The sequence below is a fragment of the Tachyglossus aculeatus genome, chromosome 5 (genome assembly GCF_015852505.1).
Source record: "Tachyglossus aculeatus isolate mTacAcu1 chromosome 5, mTacAcu1.pri, whole genome shotgun sequence".
In the NCBI taxonomy this organism is placed as follows: Eukaryota; Metazoa; Chordata; class Mammalia; order Monotremata; family Tachyglossidae; genus Tachyglossus; species Tachyglossus aculeatus.
Window position 1 is genome coordinate 31,752,041 of NC_052070.1, and position 24,721 is coordinate 31,776,761.

The 24,721-nt window shown below is 43.2% G+C and overlaps 1 protein-coding gene and 1 non-coding gene across 6 annotated transcripts in view; both read right to left on the reverse strand.

The window, feature by feature from the left end:
* Positions 1 to 24,721, reverse strand: part of NETO1 (neuropilin and tolloid like 1) — a 160,231-nt gene that overhangs the window by 63,661 nt on the left and 71,849 nt on the right. For 4 of the 5 annotated variants that reach the window (XM_038746527.1, XM_038746525.1, XM_038746523.1 and 1 more), the window contains 2 exons: positions 16,819 to 16,860; positions 16,574 to 16,701 (listed from right to left, as the gene is read on the reverse strand). In XM_038746527.1, coding sequence (XP_038602455.1) covers positions 16,574 to 16,701; positions 16,819 to 16,860 — 170 coding nt within the window. The remainder of the gene's footprint in view (positions 1 to 16,573; positions 16,702 to 16,818; positions 16,861 to 24,721) is intronic. The other variant, XM_038746526.1, reaches the window with a different exon arrangement.
* Positions 7,646 to 7,783, reverse strand: LOC119929397. The gene has a single exon (XR_005451523.1). It is a non-coding gene; the product is annotated as a small nucleolar RNA SNORA7 (small nucleolar RNA).

The following is a 24,721-nucleotide window of genomic DNA, read 5'->3' on the forward strand; positions in this document are numbered from 1 at the left end:
ACACACACACACACACACACGTGTTCGTGTGTGTGTGTGTGTAGAAGGGAAATGTTGACATTTCAGAAATAAGCATCTCCTGAAAAAAGAATATCCCAGAATTATTTTCACATGAAATCAGCCTACCAGAAGAGGGGAGTTCTGCTATTTCTGGAATGGGAATCTGCAGAGTAAAATCTGCTTTTTCAGATCTATTTTGCTATCATTTCTATGTGCTGTTAATATTTAATGTATTGCATCTTTGTAAAACTGATGAGTGGAAATGAACACATTTTCCATTTAAAGACCATTTTTTATTCAAAAGAATTATGCTCTTAGGAGAAACACAATCTTTGTCCCTCTTTTATTTATATTTCCTTCTGAATAATAATAATGATAGCATTTATTGAGCGCTTACTATGTGCAAATCACTGTTCTAAGTGCTGGGGAGGTTACAAGGTGATTAGGTTGTCCCACGGGGGGCTCACAGTCTTAATCCCCATTTTACAGATGAGGTAACTGAGGCCCAGAGAAGTGAAGTGACTTGTCCAAGGTCACACAGCTGACAATTGGTGGAGCTGGGATTTGAACCCATGACCTCTGACTCCAAAGCCTGTGCTCTTTCCACTAAGCCACACTGCTTCTCAAGGTTTTCTGAAGGTTTTAATGAAATCATGAAATGACTGTGAGCCCCCTTGTGGGACAAGGACTGTGAACTACCTGATTATAAGCAGTGTGGCCTAATGGATAAAGCATGGCCTTGGGAGTCAGAAGGACTTGAGTTCTAATCCAGTCATCACCACTTGTCTGCTGTGTGGACTTGGGCAACTCACTTTACTTCTCTATGCCTCAGTTACCTCATCTGTAAAATGGGGATTAAGACTGTGAGTCTTATGTGGGACAGAGACTGTGTCCAACTCAGTTACCTTGTATCTATCCCATTGCTAGTACAGTGGTTGGCACATAATAAGTTTAATCATCATCATTATTATTATTATCCTGTAATAATAATAATGACATGTATTAAGCACTTACTATGTGCGAAGCACTGTTCTAAGTGCTGGGGAGGTTACAAGGTGATCAGGTTGTCCCATGGGGGGCTCACAGTCTTAATCCCCATTTTACAAATGAGGTAACTGAGGCCCAGAGAAGTGAAGTGACTTGCCCAAAGTCACTCAGCTGACAAGTGGCGGAGTTGGGATTTGAACCCATGACCTTTGACTCCAAAGCCTGTGCTCTTTCCACTGAGCCACTGTATCTACCCCAGTTCTCAGTTCAGTGTGTGGCAAATAGTAATCATTAAACAAGTACAAGGATAATCAATCAATCAATGACCCTAACCCTGTCCCTAACCTTAAACCTAACAAGTACAAGGATTATCCATCCATCAGTGGTATTTATTGAGTGCTTACACTGTGCAGAGCATTGCACTAAGCACTTGGGAAAGTACAATTCAACAAAGTTGGTACACACAGTCCCTATCCACAATGAGCTCACAGTGTAGAGGGGGAGGCAGACATTAATATAAATAAATAATTTATAATATTAAATTTGTAGATATGTACATAAGTGTTGTGAGACTGAGGGTGGAATGAATATAAAATCCCCTAAAGTCACAGGTCCAAGTTCACAGATGACACAGAGGGGAGAGGGAGCTGGGAGGAAAAGCAGTGTGACCTAGTGGAAAGATCATGGGCCTGGGTTCTAATCCTGACTCTGCCACTTGTCTGCAGTGTGACCTTGGGTGAGTCATTTAATTTGTCTTTGCCTCAGTTGTCTCATCTACAAAGTGGTGATTAAGACTGTTAGCCTCGTATGAGACATGGACTGCATCCAACTGACTAGCTTGTATCTGCCCCAGTGCCTAGGACAGTGCCTGGAACACAATAAACAGTTAAGAAATACAATAAAATGCAATAAAAAAGGAGGCTGAATCAGGGAAAGTCTCTTGGAGTAGATGTGACCTTAATAGTGCTTTGAAAGTGGGGGAGATTAGTGGTCTGGTGTATATGAGAGGGAGGGATTGACAAATTAGGGGGAGGATTGATTGATTGATCCCCCTTCCCACCAGTAAGAAACACCCGCGATCCACCGAATCAGCAATTAAATACTTTTTAACGCAAGCAGCAGCAACAATATTACTTATATTTATTTATTTATTTATTTATTTATTTATTATTTATCTTACTTGTACATATCTATTCTATTTATTTTATTTTGTTAGTATGTTTGGTTTTGTTGTCTGTCTCCCCCTTCTAGACTGTGAGCCCACTGTTGGGTAGGGACTGTCTCTATGTGTTGTCAACTTGTACTTCCCAAGCGCTTAGTACAGTGCTCTGCACACAGTAAGCACTCAATAAATACGATTGATTGATTGATTGATTGGATGTGGGAAAGGGGTCAGCCGCGATATAGATGAGTTCAAGCCACAGAGAGTAAATTGGTGCTAGAGAAGGAAAGTATGCAGGCTGCGTTGTAGAAGCAGATCAGGTAAGGTAGGAGTAAGCAAGCTGAATGTGTCTGTTGTACTCTCCCAAGCACTTAGTACAGTGCTTTGCATACAGTAAATACTCAATAAATACAACTGACCGACTGATGAGGAGGTAGATTATTATTAGTAACACTAATATTACAGAGAAGCAGCATGACATAATGGAAAGAGCATGACACTGGGAGGCAGAAGGTCATGAGTTCTAATCCTGGCACCACCACTTGTCCATTGTGTGATCTTGGGCAAGTTGCTTCACTTCTCTGTGCCTCCGTAACTTCATCTGTAAAATGGAGACTGAGACTGTGAGCCCCACATGGGACAGGGACTGTGTCCAACCCGATACTGTGTCCAACTCAATTTGCTTGTACCCACCTCAGCGCTTAGTACAGTGCCTGGCATATAGCGAGCATTTAACAGATACTATTATTATTATTATTATTATTATTATTATTATTATTATTATCATTATTTCAAAAGCACCAAGATTGAGTCTTTTGCGATAAAGGAATACAGGTAATTCCATGGGAGGTATAGGCATCCTGAGCTCCAATAATAATAATGATGATGGCATTTGTTAAGTGTTTACTATGTGCTGAGCACTGTTCTAAGCACTGGGGTAGATACAAGATAATCAGGTTGTCCCACCTGGGGCTCACAGTTAATCCCCAATTTCCAGGCGAGGTAACTGAGGCCCAGAAAAGTCAAGTGACTTGCCCAAAGTCACACAGCTGATCAGTGGCGGAGCCGGGATTAGAAGCTCCAATGCCACACCAGTCAAAGTAGTGTCATAGGTTCTAATCCCAGCTCCACCACTTGTCTGCTGTATGACTTTGGGCAAATCACTTGACTTCTCTGGGCCTCAGTTTCCTCATCTGGAAAATGGGAATGAGACTGTGAGCCCCACGTGGGACAGGGTCTGAGTCCAACCCAATCTGCTTTTATACACCCCAGTGCTTAGTACGGTGCCTGGCACAAGGTTAAGTGCTTAACAAATACCATAATTATTATTATTATTACTGTATCTGCTAGACTGTAAGATTCTTAAGGTCAGGGATCACACAAGTTAGTACACAGACTTGCACACAGTAAGTACTGGATAAGTACTATTGAGTGCTCGTCTGCCAAAGCCTTTGCCAATCATGCCTAGCCCTGTCCCCATCAAGAGCCAAATCATCACCCCACCACTTGGAAGCCTGGTGTCATCATATTGCTGTAAGTCCCTTTAAAATGTAAGCTCCTTGAAGGCAGGGAACATGTCTACTAACTCCGTTGTACTGTGTTCTCCCTAGGGCTTAGTACGGTACTCTGCACAGAGGAAAAGCTCAATAAATGCAACCGATCGATAGATAATACAAAAGAAATGCCTGCTATTTTTATTTTCATTTAAATTAGAAAATAAGGCAACTTCACCCAACGAAAGGAAAAGGAAGAGTATGCAGAGTGTGGATTGTTTGTAGTTCCAAGATTATAGTTCCTTGGTAGTGATTCACCTTGGATAAGTTCTTCATTTTGATCAATCACTGAAAGTTGGAACTGACAAGCATGATTGATTAACTAGATCAGGAAAAGACTCAGAACGTTTAAATGGTATCCAAGTATCTCTGACTTCATGGGCAGACTTGATAAGTGAAAGGCGGGAATCACTTTTTGATGTGCAGAGCCAAAAAGGGATAGACCTTTAACCACCCCTCCCCACCTCCATCCACAATGGTATATAAAATAGAAACTGTACTAGGCTGGGATTACCCAAGCTTTAGCTGAGAAACGGCCCCAGTTCCAGACTGACTCATATAACAAAGACGAAAGAAGATTTATTAGGAAGAAAATCAAGCAGAACATTGGGAAAATGTATTTTTCATGGAATCAGGTCAGTTTCTTTTCATTAGGACATTTTTCTTCCCTCCTTTGGACCCAATGACTGAAAAATCATGTCTGTTACCATTCTTTGTTAAGTACTGGTCAATGTGAGGAGCATTCAAAAATAGACTTTGGGGGGCACTTATTATGGCTTCACTAAGACTACTCTCCTTCCTGCTCAAAGATAGCATAGGCACTCTTGATCCCCATTTGGGAAACCTGAACTTTACTATTTATTTTATGCCATTGGGCAGAATCCATACAGGAAATTTAATCTGTTAAGTAAACTATTTTCTTACCTAGCATTTCTCAAGTGAATCAGTCCTTGTGATACCACACACAAAGGCATCAACGTTCAATCAACCAATTACATTTATTGAGCACTTTTCATTCATTCAATCATATATATTGAGTGCTTACTGTGTGCAGAACACTTTACTAAGCACTTTTGTACTAAGAACTTGGGAGATTGTACTAAGTACATTGTACTAAGAACTTGGGAGATTACAATGCAAGGGAGGTGGTATACAGGTTTGATTCATTCATTCAATCTTATTTATTAAGCGCTTACTGCGTGCAGAGCACTGTACTAAGCACTTGGGAAGTACAAGTTGGCAACATATAGAGACGGTCCCTATGTCCACAAGGAGCTTAAAGTCTAGAGGGGGAGATAGACATTAATATAAATAAATTACGGATATGTACATAAGGGCTGTGAGGATGAGGGTGGGGTGAATATCAAGTGCACAAAAGGTACAAATCTACATGAAAAGATGACAATAATAATAATTATGGTATTTGTTAAATGCTTACAATGTGCCAAGCACTGTACTAAGTGCCCGGGTAAATACAAGGTAATCAGGTTGTCCCACATGGGGTTCACAGTCTTAATCCCCATTTTTACAGATGAGGTAATTGAGGCACAGAGAAATTAAGTGGCTTGCCCAGGGTCACACAGCAGACAAGTGGAAGAGGCAGGATTAGAACCCATGACCTCTGACTCCCAAGTCTGTGCTCTTGCCACTAGGCTATGCTGAGGGAGTCAGGGAAAAGAGGGCTTAGTTGGGGAAGCCCTCTTGGAACAGATGGGATTTTAATAAGGCTTTGATGTCAGGGAAGTGGTGGGCTGACATGTGGAAGGGGAGGGATTTCTAGATCAATCAATCAATCAATCCTATTTATTGAGCGCTTACTGTGTGCAAAGCACTGTACTAAGCGCTTGGGAAGTACAAGTTGGAAACATATAGAGACAGTCCCTACCTAACAGTGGGCTCACAGTCTAAAAGGGGGAGACAGAGAACAAAACCAAACATACTAACAAAATAAAATAAATAGAATAGATATGTACAAGTAAAATAAATAAATAAATAGAGTAATAAATATGTACAAACGTATATACATATATATAGGTGCTGTGGGGAAGGAAAGGAGGTAAGATGGGGGTAAGATAGATCAGAAGGAGGACAAGGGGAAGAGGCCTGGCAGTGAGGTAGATGAGACTGAAGCACAGTGAGCAAGATGGCACTAGAAGAGCAAGGAATTAGAGCTGCTAGAAAGTCAATCAATGAAGGTAGAAGGGTTGAGCTGATTGAGTGCGACGGTGAGTTTTTGTTTGATATGGAGATGGATGGGCAGCCACTGGAGTTTCTTCAGAAGTCAGGTGAAGTGGACTGAACCTTTTTTAGAAAAATGATCTGGGCAACAGAGTTAACTGCGGACTGAAATTGGAAGAGAAAGGAAGCAAGGAAGGTCAATGAGGAGGATGATGCAGTAATAAGAAGTAATAGAATAAGTGCTTGTATCAGTGTAGTAGATGATGTTCCTCATTTTTTTTTGTATTTGTTATCATCTTTTATGTTGTTGTATTTCTATATGTGGCAACCTCCAACAACTAATTTTGACTGTGTACCCCTTGGGGTGAGCAATCATGTCTAATTGTCAGCTGTGCATTTTTTCCCAGCACTTATTACAGTGCTTTGGATACAGTAACACTTCATCAGTAATAGTACTACCATGACTGTGGGAATGGAGAAGGAAGAAGGCAATTGTCCAGGATTATTCCATACCCTCTTCTCACAAGCATCATACAAAAAAAAAGGTAAATCCAGGTAACAGCTAATAGGCACTTTTTTGATGGTATTTGTTAAGCACTTTCTATGTGCCAGGCACTGTACTAAGCCCTGGGGTGGATACAAGATAATCAGGTTGGACTCAGTTCATGCGCCACATGGAACTAACAGCATTAATCCCTAGTTTACAGATGAGGGAACTGAAGCTCAGTGAAGTTCAGAGACTTGCTCAAATCACCCAGCAGCCAAGTGGTGGATCCGGTATTAGAACCCAGGTCCTCTGACTCCTGGGCCCATACTCTTCTAGTCATCTCTGTGCTTCACAGTGATGACCAGAGCAAGCACTAGAAACCAAACAAGCAGTGGTTTTATTGAGTGCTAACTGTGCGCAGAGCTCCTCACTCAGCCCTTTTTTTAAAATGGTATTTGTTAAGTGCTTACTATGTGCAAAGCACTGTCCTAAGCGCTGGCGGGGGGGGATACAAGGTGATCAGGTTGTCCCACGTGGGGCTCACAGTCTTAATCCCCATTTTACAGATGAGATAACTGAGGCACAGATAAGTTAAATGGCTTGTCCAAGGTCACACAGCTGACAAGTGGCTAAGCCCGAATTCAAACCCATTACCTCTGACTCCCAAGCCCACATTCTTTCCACTGAGCCATGCTGCTTCTTCTTGGGACTGTACAATATATTAGAATTGATAAATCCCATCTGATAAATTACCCATTGGTAAAGACAGGGCAGGTGAGGAGGTGGGGTTTCTGCTATCTGCTAAATTCATTCATTCAATCATATTTATTGAGCATTTACTGTGAGCAGAGCACTGTACTAAGCGCTTGGAAAGTACAATTCGGCAACAGATAGAGACAATCCCTACCCAATAGCTGTCTCACAGTCTAGAATGGGGAGAGAGACAACAACAAAAAAACAAGTAGATTGGATGTTGTTATGAAAGTCTGTGCTGGAAGGACATGTAGGGAAAGTTTTCAAGCCCCATTGTGTTAAACTCTACTGTCAGGATTTCTTGTTGTTTTATGCTTTCAAGTCATATCCAACCCAGAGCGACATCATAGACACATCGCTCCCAGAACGACCCACTTTCATCTTTAATCGTTCTGGTAGCGTATCCATAGAGTTTTCTCGGTAAAAATACAGAAGTGATCTACCATTGCCTCCTACCACGCAGTAAACGTGTCTCTCTCCTCGACTCCCTCTCGTGCCACTGCTGCCCAGCACAGGTGAGTTTTGACTTGTAGCAGATTGCCTTCTACTCATTAGCCACTGCCCAAGCTAGTAACAGAATGGATATGCCTCTGCTTGACTCTCCCTCCCATAGCTGAGACTGGTAGAGTACTGGAAACTCTCCAGGTGTGGCCCTGAGAGAGATGTCAGGATTAATCCACTCCTAATTAATAACAATAATGATGGTATTTGTTAAGTGCTTACTATGTGCAGAGAAGCAGCGTGGCTCAGTGGAAAGAATATGGGTTTGGGAGTCAGAGGTCGTGGGTTCAAATTCCGGCTCCGCCAATTGTCAGCTGTGTGACTTTGGGCAAGTTACCTAACTTCTCTGTGCCTCAGTTACCTCATCTGTAAAATGGGGATTAAGACTGTGAGCCCCACGTGGGGCAAGCTGATCACCTTGTATCCTCCCCAGTGTTTAGAACAGTGTTTTGCACGTAGTAAGCGCTTAATCAATCAATCGATCAATCGTATTTATTGAGCGCTTACTGTGTGCAGAGCACTGTACTAAGCGCTTGCTTACTGTGTGCAGAGCACTGTACTAAGCGCTTGGGAAGTACAAGTTGGCAACATATAGAGACAGTCCCTACCCAACAGTGGGCTCACAGTCTAGAAGGGGGAGACAGAGAACAAAACAAAACATATTAACAAAATAAAATAAATAGAATAGATATGTACAAGTAAAATAAATAAATAAATAGAGTAATAAATACATACAAACATATATACATATATACAGATGCTGTGGGGAAGGGAAGGAGGTAGGGCGGGGGGGATGGAGATGGGGAGGAGGGGGAGAGGAAGGAGGGGGCTCAGTCTGGGAAAGCATCTTAGAGGAGGTGAGCTCTCAGTAGGGCCTTGAAGGGAGGAAGAGAGCTAGCTTGGCTTAATGAATGCCATTATTATTATTACTATTATTATTATTATCATCATTATTATTAAGCACTGTGCTAAGCCCTAGGGTAGATACCATATTATCAGGTTGGATGCAGTCCACTTGGGGCTCACAGTGTTAATCCTTTTTTTACAGATGAGGTAACTGAGACACAGGGAAGTGATGTGACTTGCCCAGGTCACACGGCAGACAGGTGGCAAAGCTGAAATTAGAACCCAGATCCTTCTGGGTCCCAGGCCCATGCCCTAGTCACCAGGCCATGCTGGTCCTTCTCTGCTTATCCACTTCTTCTTCCACGACACCCCAGGTTGCTCTTCTGGCTCCTCTCAAGCTAACTTATTCACTGGGCCTTGTGCTCATTTCTTCCAGACCCACCGCATACACCTACACGCCCTCTTTTGTCTGAAACTCCTTCTCCCCTCCACAGCTTTCCCCATCTTGAAGCATAAGAAACAGCATGGGCCTGGGCCTCAGAGGGTCAGAGTTCTAATTCTGGCTCCACCACTTGGGCAAATCAGTTAATTTCTTTGTGCCTCAGTTTCCTCCTCTGTAAAATGGAGATTAAATATCTGTCCACCCTCCTATTTAATAATAATAATAATAATGGCATTTATTAAGGGCTTAGTATGTGCCAATCACTGTTCTAAGTTCTGGGAGGATACAAGGTAATCAGGTTGTCCCACGTGGGGCTCACAGTCTTAATCCCCATTTTACAGATGAGGTAACTGAGGCACAGAGAAGTTAGGTGACTTACCCAAACTCACACAGCTGACAATTGGTGGAGCAGGGATTTGAACCCATGACCTCTGACTCCAAAGCCCGTGCTCTTTCCACTGAGCCATGCTCACATTGTGATCCTCATGTGGGACAGGGATTGTGTCTAATATGAATTTACTTCTATCTATCCCAGTAGTTTCAACAAGGTTCAACACATGGAACGTTTAGCATTTAACAAATATCATAATTATTTAAAGATCTTCTTGAAGTCTGATCTCCTACAAGAGGCTTTCTTTGATTAATCTCTCAACCCTCCCACCCTATAACATCTGTAATTTTCACTTCAACACTTGTATACCACCTAAGCAGTTGTACACAATAACTACCTGAACAACTTACAGGCACTGTACAAAGCACTGGGGTAGATACAAGATAATCAGATTGGACACAGTCCCTGTCCCACACAGGGATCTCAGTCTTAATCCCCATTTTATAGGTGAGGTAACTGAGGCCCAGAGAAGTTAAGTGATTTGCCCAAGGTCCCACAGCAGACAAGTGGCAGAATCCAAGTCCTCTGACTTCCAGGCCTGTGTTCTATCCACAAGGCCATGTTGATTCAAGATATCTTACCCGATAGCTTACATATAAGATATGTAAGAGAAGCAGCATGGTTTAGGTTAAAGAGCATGAGCTTGGGAGTCAGAGGTCGTGGGTTCTAATTCCGACTCCACCACTTATCAGCTGTGTGACTTTGGGCAAGTCATTTAACTTCTCTGTGCCTCAGTTCCCTGATCTGTAAAATGGGGGTTAAGACTGTGAGACCCACATGGGACAACCTGATTACCTTCTATCTATGCCAGTGCTTAGAACAGTATTTGGCACATAGTAAGCGCTTAACAAATACCATCATTATTATTATACCCTGTCTCCTTAGTACTCATTCACATTCATATTCCTTATTCATTCAGTCAGTCAGTCATATTTATTGAGCGCTTACTGTGTGCAGAGCACTGTACTAAGCACTTGGGAAGTACAAGTCGGCAACATATAGAGATGGTCCCTACCCAACAACGGGCTCACAGTCTAGAAGGGGGAGACAGACAACAAAACAAAACATGTAGAGAGGTGTCAAAAACATGAGAATAAATAGAATTATAGCTATATGCACATCATTAACAAATAAAATAGAATAGTAAATATGTACAAGTAAAATAAATAGAGTAATAAATCTGTACAAAAATATATAAGTGCTGTGGGGAGGCGAAGGAGGTAGGGCGGGGGAGATGGGGAGGAGGAGAGGAAAAAGGGGCTTCCATCTGGGAAGGCCTCCTGGAGGAGGTGAGCTCTCAGTAGGGCTTTGAAGGGAGGAAGAAAGCTAGTTTGGCAGATGTGTGGAGGGAGGGCATTCCAGGACAGGGGAAGGACGTGGGCCATGAGTCGACGGCGGGACAGGCGAGAATGAGGCACAGTGAGGAGGTTAGCGGCAGAGGAGCAGATAGTGCGGGCTGGACTGTAGGAGAGAAGGGACGTGAGGTAGGAGGTGGCGAGGTGATGGGGAGCCTTGAAGCCAAGAGTGAGGAGTTTTGCTTGATTCGTAGGTTGACAGGCAACTACTGGAGATTCTTGAGAAGGGTAGTGACATGCCCAGAGCATTTCTGTACAAAGATAATCCAGGCAGCAGAGTGAAGTATAGACTGAAGCAGGGAGAGACAGGGGGATGGGAGATCAAAGAGGAGGCTGATGCAGTACTCCAGTTGGGGTAGGATGAGAGATTGAACCAGCAAGGTAGCAGTTTGGATGGATAAGAAAGGGCAGATCTTGGTGATGTTTTTGGAGGTGAGACTGGCAGGTTTTGGTGACGGGTTGGATATGTGGGGTGAATGAAAGAGCAGAGTCGAGGATGACACCAAGACTGCGGGCTTGTGAGACAGGAAGGATGGTAGTGCCATCTACAGTGGCGGGAAAGTCAGGGAGAGGACAGGGTTTGGGAAGGAAAATAAGGAGCTCAGTCTTGGACTTGGACTTATACCTCCACATTTCTTTAAATTAGTTTAGGAAGTTTTTTTTCTTCCTCTAGATTGTAAGCCTCGTGATGGCAGATATTTGATCTATTAAATCTGGTATACTCACCCAACCACTCAGTACAGTGCTCCACAGACAGTAGGCACTCAATAAATACTATTGATGGACAGATATAGGGAGGCTGTTCATGCCCAAGTGGGCATTCACAGGGGTGAGGGGTGTTGGGGATTTTTGCTTCTTATGAGAAAATGTCTGCAATTTGCAAGATCCTAGACCCTGCCTCCTCCTAACCACTTCCTGGACAAATGCAGGAATTGTCATGGGGTTTCAGCTTAAAGCCCATGCCAAGCTCAGGCCCTACTGAGAGCTCACCTCCTCCAGGAGGCCTTCCCAGACTGAGCCCCCTCCTTCCTCTCCCCCTCATCCCCTTTTCCATCCCCCCATCTTACCTCCTTCCCTTCTTACCTCCTTCCCTTCCCCACAGCACCTGTATATATGTATATATGTTTGTACATATTTATTACTCTATTTACTTATTTATTTTACTTGTACATATCTATTCTATTTAATTTTGTTAATATGTTTGGTTTTGTTCTCTGTCTCCCCCTTCTAGACTGTGAGCCCATTGTTGGGTAGGGACCGTCTCTACATGTTGCCAACTTGTACTTCCCAAGTGCTTAGTACAGTGCTCTGCACACAGTAAGTGCTCAATAAATGTGATTGATTGATTGATTGATTAAAGGAAAGAAGACCAGCCTCTTCTCTCTCAAGATGTTCCGAGCTGCAGGATAGGAGAAAGTAGTGCAGCTCAGGTAGCAATGGAGAATAGGAGAAACCCCAAAATAACTTTGTTTTTTATGGAACTTGTTAAGCGCTATGTGCCAGGCATCGTACTAAGCACTGGGCTGGATACAAGCAAATAAGGTTGGACACCGTCCCATCCCAAATGGGGCTCACAGTCTTCATATACATTTAACAGATGAGGTAACTGAGGCTCCAAGAAATGAAGTGACTTGCCCAAGGTCACACAGCAGAGAAGTGGCAGAGCGGCATTAGAACTCAGGTCCTTCTGTCTCCCAGCTCCATGTTCTATTCACTAGACTGTGCTGCTTCCAGTGGCCTAACTGATCTTTCCTGCAAATGGAGGTTCTGCGTTCCCTGGAGGTGAAGGGAAGAGATGCTTGTGATGAGTCTGATTTCCCACTGTTTTTTCTCACCAAACTCACAGCTTGGAATTGAGGGACGAAAGAATGACAGGAGTGACTCAATTTAGCTAACCACCTCCATCCCTGGGCTGGAAGCTGTCAGTTTCTTCTTGTCTCAGTAGAAGAACCATGTTGCCTGATTGCCAGAATTGAATGATGGGGTTTGAGAGGGGGGACCAAGCATCGGGATGATGAGAAGCAGCATATCCTAGTAGAAAGAGCACAGACCTTAGAGTCAGAGGAGGTGGATACTAATCCCGGCTCTGTCTCTTGTCTGCTGTGTGACGTTGGGCAACTCACTTAACTTTCTTTGCCTTAGTTTCCTCATCCGTAAAATGGGGATTAAGATTGTGAGTTCCATGTGGGACATGGACTGTCCAATCTGATTAGCTGGCATACACTCCAGTGCTTAGTACAATGTCTGGAACATAGTAAGTGTTTAACAAATACCACAGTTATTTTTGTTATTATTATTAGAGGTTTGCCTCCAAAAAGAAGTAGCACTGGGGTGATAATAATAATAATAATGATAGCACTTATTAAGCACTTATTATGTACAACGCACTGTTCTAAGTGATAGGGAGGTTACAAGGTGATCACGTTGTCCCACATGGGGCTCACAGTCTTCATCCTCACTTTATAGATGAGGTAACTGAAGCCCAGAGAAGTGAAGTGACTTGCCCAAAGTCACAAAGCTGACATGTGGTGGAGGCGGGATTTGAACCCATGGCCTCTGACTCCAAAGCCCGGGCTTTTTCCACTGAGCCACGCTGCTTCTCCACTAGACAATTTGGACTGGATATGATGCTGACAAGAGGCAATTTCACAGGACAGTATAAATGCCCTCCCTCCTTCCCTTCCGTTTTTCTCCTTTTTACCCCCTCCCCACCTTGACCCTTCTCTCAATCCCCCTCCCCTTTCTGGACCCCCATCCCTGCTCCCTATAAGCTCTGCCTCCCCCTCCCCATGCCAGTGCACACAACATACCTAAGGTATGTGTATGTGCCTTAATTAATTAATTAATTTTGGTATTTGTTAAGCGCTTACTATGTGCCAAGCACTGTTCTAAGTGCTTGGGGGAATACAAGGTGATCAGGTTGTCCCATGTGGGGCTCACAATCTTAATCCCCATTTTACAGATGAGGGAACTGAGGCCCAGAGAAGTTAAGCGACTTGCCAAAAGTCACACAGCTGACAAGCGGTGGAGCCAGGATTAGAACCCATGACCTCTGACTCCCAAGCCCAGGCTCTTTCCACTAAGTCACGCTGCTTTCCACGCTGCTTACCCTGGGCAAGTGACTTGCCCAAGGTAATAAGTTAAGTGATTTGCCCAAGGTCCCACAAAAGACAAGTGGGGGAATCCAAGTCCTCTGAATCCCTGGCCTGTGTTCTATCCACGAGGCCATGCCGCTTCAATATATCTTACCTCACATCTTACATTCAGATTCAGACACCTTATTTCTTCTTATTTCTATAAATTAGTTTAGTGGGGGCGGCGATTTCTCCCTCTAGATTGTAAGCCTCCTGATGGCAGAAGGCTGAGGTGAGCAGTGTTCTTTCCCCTTCCTATCACCCCCAACCTGCTCTGTCTGCCTGATTGGAGCTCCTTCACAAGCTGAGGACATCTCTTACCTCTGCTGGGTGCTGGCCCCTCGGGGGATCTCTGCATCCAGTTAGTTCCAGTGCTGGCTGACTGAGAAAAGGTCAGGGGCTTAGCTTTCCCATCAGGCCCCAGCAACAATCTTTGAGACCCTCTCCCTGGAAACAAAGGAGGCCTATTCCCTCCCTCCTCCACTTCCCCTTAAAGAACCACCCCAGTTTATCCCCTTTGCTCAAAATGCAAACTCTTACACCCTTCATCGGGGTCCAATAGATTTGGCTGTTTGACCTGACTGGGCTGCTCACCGGCTCCTAGCACCTGGGTAAGAAGCAGGCTCAAATTTCCCAATACTCAACTCAAGGACACAGACTTGTTCCTTAGTCTGAGTCTCCCCAGGACATTCTGAGGTTTGAATGAGTTCTTATCAATTCAGAGGGCAAGAGCATTAACTACTTTGCCTGGGGCAATCTACATAAATCACCAGCCACCCAAGGGGCTCCCAACCAAGAAGACTACCTAACGTTGAATCCCTAGCAAGCAGCAAGTCCTCCTCCAGCCTGTGACCTGGGAATCTGGAAACACAATCACGTTCCCAGAATATCTTCGGGTTGGCCATACAGGTCCACATTTTCTGCTCCAGGGAGCCAGGGAACTGTTTTTTGGTGTTTATTAAGCACTTACTATGTGCCAGGTACTGTTAAGTGCTAGGGTAGATAGAAGATAATCAAGTTGAACACAGTCCATGCCTCATATGGGGCTCAGAGCATTAATTCCCCATTTTGATTAGTCAGGGACCAGGACAGTGAGTGGGGCAGCTGAGCCCAGGGTTCGGGGCCTGGTGGATTAGGACATCCAAGTCGTTAGAAACCCTGAGTTCCAGGGAGGCAGTCCAAGGATGGACTGCTATCTCTGAGCAGCTCCTAGCACAGGACAAGCAAATTCCCAGCTGCCTCAGTGTTTTTTGCTTCTTTGTTTATTTAATGGCATTTGTTAAATGCTTACTGCGGGCCAGGCACTGTACTAAGTCACTGGGGTAGATACAAGGTAATCAAGTTGGACGCAGTCCGTTTCCCATGCGGGGCTCATAGTCTTAATCCCCATTTTACCAATGAGGTATCCGAGGCACAGAGAAGTCAAGTGACTTGCTTACGGTCACACAGTAGACTAGTGGAGGAGCTGAGACTAGAATTCAGGTCTTCTGACTCCCAGGGTCATGCTCTATCCACTTGACCTTGCTGCTTCCCAACTACATGCTTTCCAACTAAGTTGGTGTTGGGGATTCAGCAGGGAGTGTGTCCACTGAGAATGTGGCCCTCGCCAACAGTGGACTGCTTAAGCCTCCTAGAGAATACGGCCTAGCTATCACATCTTACCACCCACTCAACACCCAACTGCTCCTGTAACATCCTGCTGTCATGTGTGAGGGAAAGAGGGCCTGAGATCGAGTTCTGCCCTACGTCCAGGGCTATTCTGCCTCTAATGAAAAAGAAAGGGGATTCAGGCTGTTGGACAATGAAACCCACACCTTGCTATGTCTCCTCCAAGAAGCCTTCCCTGACTAGTCTATCTCCCCCAGCATCCCTCAAGCACCTAGAAACTCACCCCAAATTCCTCTCCTCATGATGTGCATGTCTTTGTTGCTTTCTCCTACCTGTAATGTATTTTAGTGTCTGCGTCCCCTGCTAGATTGTGATCTTGCCCACGGCAGGGATCATGTCTATCAACTCTATTGTAAACTTATCCTCTATGCTATAAGCTTGTTGTGGGCAGGGAATGTGTTATATTGTGCTTTCCCAAATGCTCAGTACAGTGCTCTGCACACAGTAAGCACTCAATAAATTCAATTGAATGAGTGAATGAATATTGTTCCCTCCCATGTACTTGGTATAGTGCTTAGTTAATCAGGTAGGGCACCAAATGGGGCCCACGCTCTTAGTCCCCATTTAACAGATGAGGTAAATGAAACCCAGAGAAGGGAAGTGACTTGCCCAAGGTCACACCGAAAACATATGGCGGAGCTAGGATTAGAACCCAGGTCCTTCTGATTCCCAGGCCTGTGCTCTATCCACTAAGCCACAGTGCTTCTTAACACGGTCAATGGGGAGTTTTTATGTCCTTGAAACTGGTTTTTCCTTCCTGTCCATCAGTGTAGGGCCTTTAGGGAACAGGGAGAAAGCGTCAAAGTGACCGCAGCCAGCCAACGCCACCAATCCCTGAGATCCGAGCATGACTAGCCTAACCGCTCAAGTTGCCATTTAGCGTTTTGCCCATAGGGTGGACGGGCCATCCCAATGGGCTCCCTGAGTGCTTATTTATAGCACTGAAGGTTACGCTGGTGGCGAGGTGACACAGTCCTTTCCACAGCAGAAAGGGGATAATAGCTTGCAAGTGGAGTTTGGCTGTCAGCAACAGAGCAGCGTGCACTCTCGGGGGGGAGATCAACACAGGCAGCCTGACCATTCATGGGACGATCAGTTCGGGGGCCGGCGACTGACCTTGGATCGTGGAGGTGCTCGGATGTACCATTTACAATCAATCGCTTCCGTGGCCGGAGCTTTCCCTTCCTTCGCAATCTGCACAGACTCCACAATGCCATCGGTTCCGCCCAGCTCAAACTCACACACTAAATGACAAAATACCAAACAAAGAAGGAAAGGAACTTGAATAACAACCGAAAGTGTGTTTCTCCAACGGAATGCAAAGGCCTCTGGGTTTTGTTTTTAACATCCAGTATACCAACCTGGTAATGGTTTCAAAACTCCAAGGTCCTTAAAGTCAGGATCTTAAAAATCGAGAAAAAAACAATTAGTCCTGTTCCATAGGTGGGTTAAGTATATTGAGAGAAACTTCATTAAAAAAATACAGGAAAGCAATGTGGAAGAATAGTTCACTTGAATTAATGGTAAAGACCTTGATATGCAACTGCTTGGCTAATAAAAGCAAACATGGGAATTGAATGGCAAAGGTTGATAAATGATTAAAGAAATTCTTGGTCACAGTGTTTTTCCTATGTAGTTTCATTTTTCAGTCATTAAAGGAGATTTATCAGCATAGGCACTGCTTTGCACTATGAGTGACCATCTACCCCTAGAAATCCCACACAGGTCTGGAGAATTAAGTATACACAGCATAAGATAGAGGAACCGTTTTCTGATATTCCACACAAAAACATCTTACATAGTTCAAGACACCAGTGAATTCTCTGTCCCCAATTACAATTGAGAAATTCACTAATGGAGACATAAGCGTGGTATATCTTATTGAAACATGATTCCCCAATTCAGGAGTTATCAGTCCTCACCAAATTGTTCTCTGTTATCATTTAATAGCCTACTAATTTCCCAGAGAGTTCACAGACTGTAGAGTTAATGACTGTGCTATAGTTATCTTCTTTAGTGCCTACATGTTTATTTTTCATCTCTGAAAAATGTGGGACTCAAATTATAAGAATAATAATAAGTGCCAAGTTCAGCACCTACTAAAATGTGTTTAAACTCAGTACTATGTTCCGGGAGTCAACTGTCCACAAAATTCGTATCACTATATCACAACACCGTCAATTTGAAGACACTTCTCAGCGTCAGATTTAAATATGAAAGAAATTAAACTTGTTTCATGAAACGATAATCTTTTGAGGGGATAAGTTGCTATTGGGGTGTTCAGTAAATTTTGCTTCCCTAATCTACACAAAGCACATATTTTGGAATGGCATGGGTCAGGAAAAGGGGATTAATTTGAATATCTCCTGGAGAAGGAAAGTTTTCAACAGATTTTAAGTTGCAGAGTGATGCAATCTGGTGTATTTGAAGACAGGGGGAAGGGGTTACATAATAGGTCAGAGATGGAAGAGTTGAGGGCAAAGATAGCTTTGGAAGAGCAAAGAATATAATATGAGATTTAAACGTTTAAGACAGACGAAATGTGGAATCTTCAAGACAGGAGAGAATTGGTGGAGTACATTTTATACAATAGTTAAGAGTTTTTATTTGATACAGAGAGAAAGGGGTGACAGTTGGAGTTTTCTTTGCAGGGACTGAATGAGGTCTGAACGTTTCTTTAGGAAGATGTTTTAGGCATCCAAAAGTAGGAGAGATTGAATTGAAGAGAGACAGTAGGCAGGGAAGCTGGGAAGAGCTGACAGAGTGATCTACACAGGAAATAAGTACTTGAACCAGCAGAGTGGTCATATGGGTAGAGAGGAAGGGAATAGCTCAGGAAAAATGGAGGAAAAGCCAGCAGAATTCAGAACCAAATATTGAGGGAGGTTTAAGGAATAGCTTCTGGGATGCAGAAGATCAGGCAATCAATGGTATTTACTAAGCACCTGCTCAGTTCACAACACTGTACTAAGTGCTTGGGAGAGTACAACAGAAGCATAAAAAGTAATAGTAGTAATGATAATAATAATAATTAAGGTACTTGTTAATCACTTCCTATGTGTCAAGTACTGTTCTAAGTGCTGTGGTAGATACAAGGTAAGCAGATCACAGTCTTAATCTCCATTTTACAGATGAGGTAACTGAGGCCCAGAAAAGTTAAGTGGCTTGCCCAAGGTCAAACAGCAGACAAGTGGCAGAGCCAGGATTAGAACCCACAACGGCTGATTACCAAGCCCTTGCTATTTCCACTTAGCTACACTGCTTCTCTGTAATAGTAATACTATTTACTGAGCATCTCCTTAGTGCAAGGTGCTGAACTAAGCGCTTGGAAAAGTACGACAGAAGCACAACACATTTTTCCTACCCATCAAAATTGAAGTACTAAAAGGGGAAGACTGACAAAAATATTTACAGACATATCACACACTTCTAAATAGACTACGTCTTTGCAGGCAATGGAGGGTTGAATGATCATCTGGTTTATTCAGGTCAAAAAACTGCTGGAGAAAAAATTATTTTTGAAACTGAGTTGTCTAGATTGGCTGTCTACATTTATCAAACCCACTATGCTCAATTTCCCTCTTCCAAGCTATGATACCCCAACTCTGAAGATCATCTGAAGCACTGAAACAAATAGAACAGAATATTGGATTCGCTGGACCCTTGGCTTCTTTTTGGCTGTGAAAAATCTAGCTTATGTTTGTCCTTGCTGTTGTTCTGTGTGAAAATGAAGTAGTATTCCATCTTCTCGTTTGGGGACTAATATTTATCATTGTTGTAACTCAAACCAGACAGCTCAGCGAGAAACCTCACATTTCATTTTGCTACAATAACGATGGCAAGATAATTCACTGACAGTTCAAAAATGAAGTGAAACTTGAGGTGATGGAAAATAGGACATGTTCCCGAGATTCCATTTGAACTAACTTTAGGGAGGACCAAGGGTTTGGAAAGTGAACAGGTTCAGGAACAATGGGACAGAAAGGGGGTACTCAAGGGCTTGATGCCCTTCAGATGGAGGAGGTGGGAAGAGAAGGAAGGGCCTGCGGTTTTGTATAATTGACTAGGCACTTATGATGGTGCTCCAAACAGAGCAAGCCCTCAATAAATACTATTGATTGCTTGACTGAAAAACAAAGACTCCAAATCCAATCGAAAAAATGGTACAACTCTGCAGGGGGTTGCCCATTCCCATTGAAGGAAAAAAGGAATCTCCAAGTCCTTTCTTGGTTTGGTGATATGAAGTGAAAAGATCTGCCTCCACTCAGCAGGCCAGCAAAAATCTGAGATGCCTGGGTCTGTGTAAGGTTTTCATGACTGGTTTCAAGAAGCAGCATGGCTGAGTGAATAGAGCATGAGCCTGGAATTTAGGACCTGCATACTAATCCTGGCTCCATCACTGTTCTGCTGTGTAACCTTGGACAAGTCACTGAACTTCTTTGTGCCTCAGTTACCTCATCTATAAAATGGGAGTTAAGACTGTAAGCCCCATGTGGGACAAGGATTGTGTCCAACCTGATTACCTGGTATCTCCCCCAATGCTTAGTACAGTGCCTGGCACATAGTAAGTGCTTAACAAATAACATAAAAAAACCCTGATCATCAGCTTCTCATGAGATTGTGATAACTTTTATGTCATTCTTAAGGAGTGGGGACAGAGTGGGAGGGCAACAATGCTAAATTGTGGATCACAAGCAGCGTGACCCGGTGGAAAGGTCATAGAACTGGGAATCAGAGGGCCAAACTCTACCATTGCCTAATGTGTGACCTTGTACAGGTCATTTAACTTCACTGCCTCAGACGCCTGCTCTGTAAAATGGGAATTAAATACTTGTTCTCATTCCCTTTCAACTGAGAGAGGGACTTTGTCTGACATGATTATCTTGCATCTAGTACAGTGCTTGGCACATAGTAAATGCTTAACAAATATCAGAGTTATTATTATTATTACTACCATTCTGTAAAAATGCAAAAATGCTGCTCTCACTATCTGCCCAGTTCCACCCAGGAGATGAGTGGACAGTAGCTTCCAAACTCCAAGGAGACACGTGAGGGGTCAGCCACGAGTCACTGACAGCTATGTGGTTTATGGAAACAGGGATCTTTGAGGCCCTAATCAGATGACTAGCATGTCCTGAAGCGTTGTTCATATGTGGATGCTTCCTCTTGTTTAGACTCCTGCAGTTTCACTGTATTTTCCTCAGATACTGGTACAGTCCTTGGCACATTATGTACCTGAGCTGTGTATTTTTGCTCTAGAGGCACACACACACACACACATGCACACACACACACGAATCAATAAATAGTGTTTATTTAGTGCTTACTTTGTGCAGAGCACTACAGTAGTTGACATAATCCCTGTCCTCAATTAGTTTGAAATCTAGGCAGACACTGAAGTATATTTCAAGGTGAGGGATGCAATAAAGTGTGAAGATATGTACATAAGAACCTCAAGGATGTTGGGGATAGTGGAAAGTGAATATCCAAGTGCATAAGTGATGCTGAAATGCTAAAGAAGTTGGTGTCACAGTGGTTGAGAGTGAGACACCATAAGTAGATTGACTCGAGAGGAGAAAAGTGTGAGAGCTGGGGTGTAGTGGGAGAGGGGCGAGGATAAGTACTGGGGTGAGAATTGATTGAGTGCCTTAAAGGCAATGGTTAGGCATTTCTGCTTGGTAGGTAGAGGAATTAATAATAATAATGATAATAATCATTGTGGTATTTATTAAGTACTTATTATATGCCAGGCACTGTACTAAGTGCTTGGGTAGGTACAAGATAATCAGGTTGGACAGAGTCCTTGTCCCACATGAGACTCACAGCATTAATCCCCATTTTACAGATGAGTTAAACGAGGCATAGAGAAGTGAAGTGATTTGCCTAAGGTGACACAGCAGACAAATGGCGGAGCCGGGGTTAGAACCCAGGTCCTTCTGATTTCCAGGTTACACTGCTTCTCTAGGCAATGCAAGTGATAATGAATCATTTTGCAGTTTCAGAATACCTCTGTGTGATGGAAGTAAGTTTGAAGGGCTCACGTGTAAGTGCTTTACACACTTAAAGGTTTTTGGCACAACATAGACCTCAAAATTATGCCTGAATTCTGTTGCCTAGGTAGTACACTCTCCAACAGTGGATGGCTAGACAAAGACATAAAAATCAAGAAGGGCCTTTTGGTTTTTGGTAGATTACAAAACAGAGTGTGGTGACAACAGGTCATCAAACTCTTTACCAAGTAGAAGATTGACCAGGCTGTTATAGTATCTAACCTCTCATAGAAAAGTGTTACAGCAGAAACATCCAAGTTCTAGAGCAGTTTTGCCAGTGCCATCTGTGAACCCACATCACAAGCCAGGGCAAGATCACCAAGAATGAGGCTCTGAAACACAGTCACCTCAGCGGAATTGAAGCAATGTTCACAGCAACACAACTCCACTGGGCAGGGCACCAGAAGAGAATGGACAACAGCAGGACACTGCGGCTGCTGAATAAGGAACTGAATGGAACCAGAAGGGTAGAACGTATTATTTCAAGTCATGGTACATTGGATCTGTGCCCTTTTAGCAATTGATGGTCACCTCATCCTCAACCCCACAACACTTATGTACATAACATCTATGGATATGTACATAAGATCTTTGAGGCTGAGGGTACTGGTATGGTGGTATTTGCTGTTCTGTTTTGTTGTCTGTCTCCCTCTTACCTGTCTACATGTTTTGTTTTGTTGTCCGTCTCCCCCTTCTAGACTGTGAGCCTATTGTTGGGTAAGGACTAACTCTAGATGTTGCCGACTTGTACTTCCCAAGTGCTTAGTATAGTGCTCTGCACACAGTAAGCACTCAATAAATACAATTGAATGAATGAATGAATTTGCTAAGGGCTCACTATGTTCCAGGCGCCGTACTAAGCACTGGGAATGATACAAGCAAATCCTGTAGTAGGAAATCAGTGAGGTAAGCTAGGAAAGGGCAAGCTGATTGCTCCTTGTGGGCAGGAAACGTATTTATCAACTCAGTTCCACTATACACTCCCAAATGCTTGGTTCAGTTCTCTTTGCACAGTAAATGTTCAAAAACTATTACTGATAATAATAGTAATGATAGTATTTGTTATGCTCTAATTATATGTCAAACACTGTTCTAAGCGCTGGCACAGATACAAGCTAATCAGGTTGGAGACAATCCCTTTTTCACATGGGGTTCACAGTCTTAATCCCCATTTTTCAGATGTGGTAACTGAGGCACAGAAAAATGAAGTGACCAGCCCAAGGTCATACAGCAGCAAGTGTTGGAACCAGCATTAGAACCCAGGTCCTCCTGACTCCCAGCCCATGCTCTATTCCCTAGGCCAAACCGCTTGATTGATGGTGAAGCAGTCTGAAGCAGTAGTACAACATAGCAATCAATCAATCAATCATATTTCTTGAGCGCTTACTGTGTGCAGAGCACTGTACTAAGCGCTTGGAAAGTACAAGTTGGCAACATATAGAGACAGTCCCTACCCAACAGTGGGCTCACAGTCTATAAGGGGGAGACAGGGAACAAAACCAAACTAACAAAATAAAATAAATAGAACAGATATGTAAAAGTAAAATAAATAGAGTAATAAATATGTACAAACATATATACATATATAACATATATACATATATAGCAGTGGGTGATTGGAAGGCTGAGAGCTTTGCAGTAGACAGATCAGCATGGCAGGCAAGAAAAAAAACAAGAGAAGAGGAGCAAGGTTGAAAACAGAGACGGGAGAGATGGACTCTACAAGGAACAAAACCATTGGTGCAGCAAAGATTTATCCTTTCTTTTAAACACCACAATATATATGTCCATCTCTGGTCGATCTTCTCAGTCACACTTGCACAAAGGGTTAGAATTTAATCATGAATAATGTTATCTTCAAAAACAAAAGACTGGTGGTGAAGTGTGTGTGTGCATGCACGTGAGAGTAGGTAGAATCTTTCATCTTCAAAATTAATGTGTTTGAAAGTGAAAATATTGATAAGCAATTCCACATTGTTGCCATATAAAGAGAGCTATCTTTGCGTTGATATCTTAGTGACTTGCTGGACACTTTGATGGTTTCAAGACTGTCTCTTGCTATCCCATCTTTGCAAAGCCTCCACTCATGAAGAGACACTGGTCCTGATTGCTACATGCCAGGCTGGTTTCTCTGTAGCAGCAGTCAGCAAAGAATTCAATGCTATAGCACACTGTTTAGACTTGTGGTTTGCAATGGTTTAAAACAAAGTAAAAACAGAGTAAACATAACAATCTAGTTTAAAAACACTAAAAATATAGCAAACACATTTGTTCTGAGTCTTCTGTGACTTTCCCCAGCTTACAAATCAACCCTTCTCAGAATCCTTCTGAACAGGCTACTACAGAAAACAATCAAACGTTACCTGAATCTCATTTTGATTTCAGACCTAAGGACACCCAGTAGATAATATTAGATTTGCAGTGCAACAGATACAGGAAAAGGGCAGAAAATGACACCAGTACCTGTCCCTTACAAAAGCAATTGAAACCATTTTTTAAAACATGGTATTAAGTGTTTACTATGTCCCAGGCACTATACTAAGCAGTCAGGTACATACAAGATAATTGGGTTGGACACAGTCTTTATTCCGCATGGGATCACAGTCTTAATCCCCATTTTACAGGTAAGGTAACTGAGGCAGAGAGATGTTAAATGACTTGACCAAGGTCACACAGACAAGTGGTAGAGCTAGGACTAGAACTCAGGGCCTTCTTACTCCTAGGCAGTGCTCTATCCACTGGGCCAAGCTGCTTCTCAACCATTAGAGGCCAGGATTTCCCCTACTGGGAAAATCACCAAGATTCTCAGCTACTTCATGATGGAATGGTTGGTAAAGTCAAAGTTGATCCTTTGACTCTCTATTACCTCTGAAGCAAAGCAGGGGTTTTTTGAGAAAGCTGGCACAATTTCACTGAATCTTTGCTGACTGAGGAGGAAACAAGGAATCTGCACGATAGAGTGTAAATCGAGTTTTGATCCCCTGGAATACTCGTTCAGTTCCATGGGCTATGGAGTGTCTCCAAAACTGGTTCAGGGAATGGCTTTGTGTAACTACACACACAAAACGATTTGCAACTGATTATCAGTCAATCAATGGTATTTACTGAGTGCTTGCTATGTGCAGAGCTCTGAGGATGCTCCTCCTCCTCCCTGTCTCCATCCCCCCACCTTACCTCCTTCCCTTCCCCACAGCACCTGTATATATGTATATAT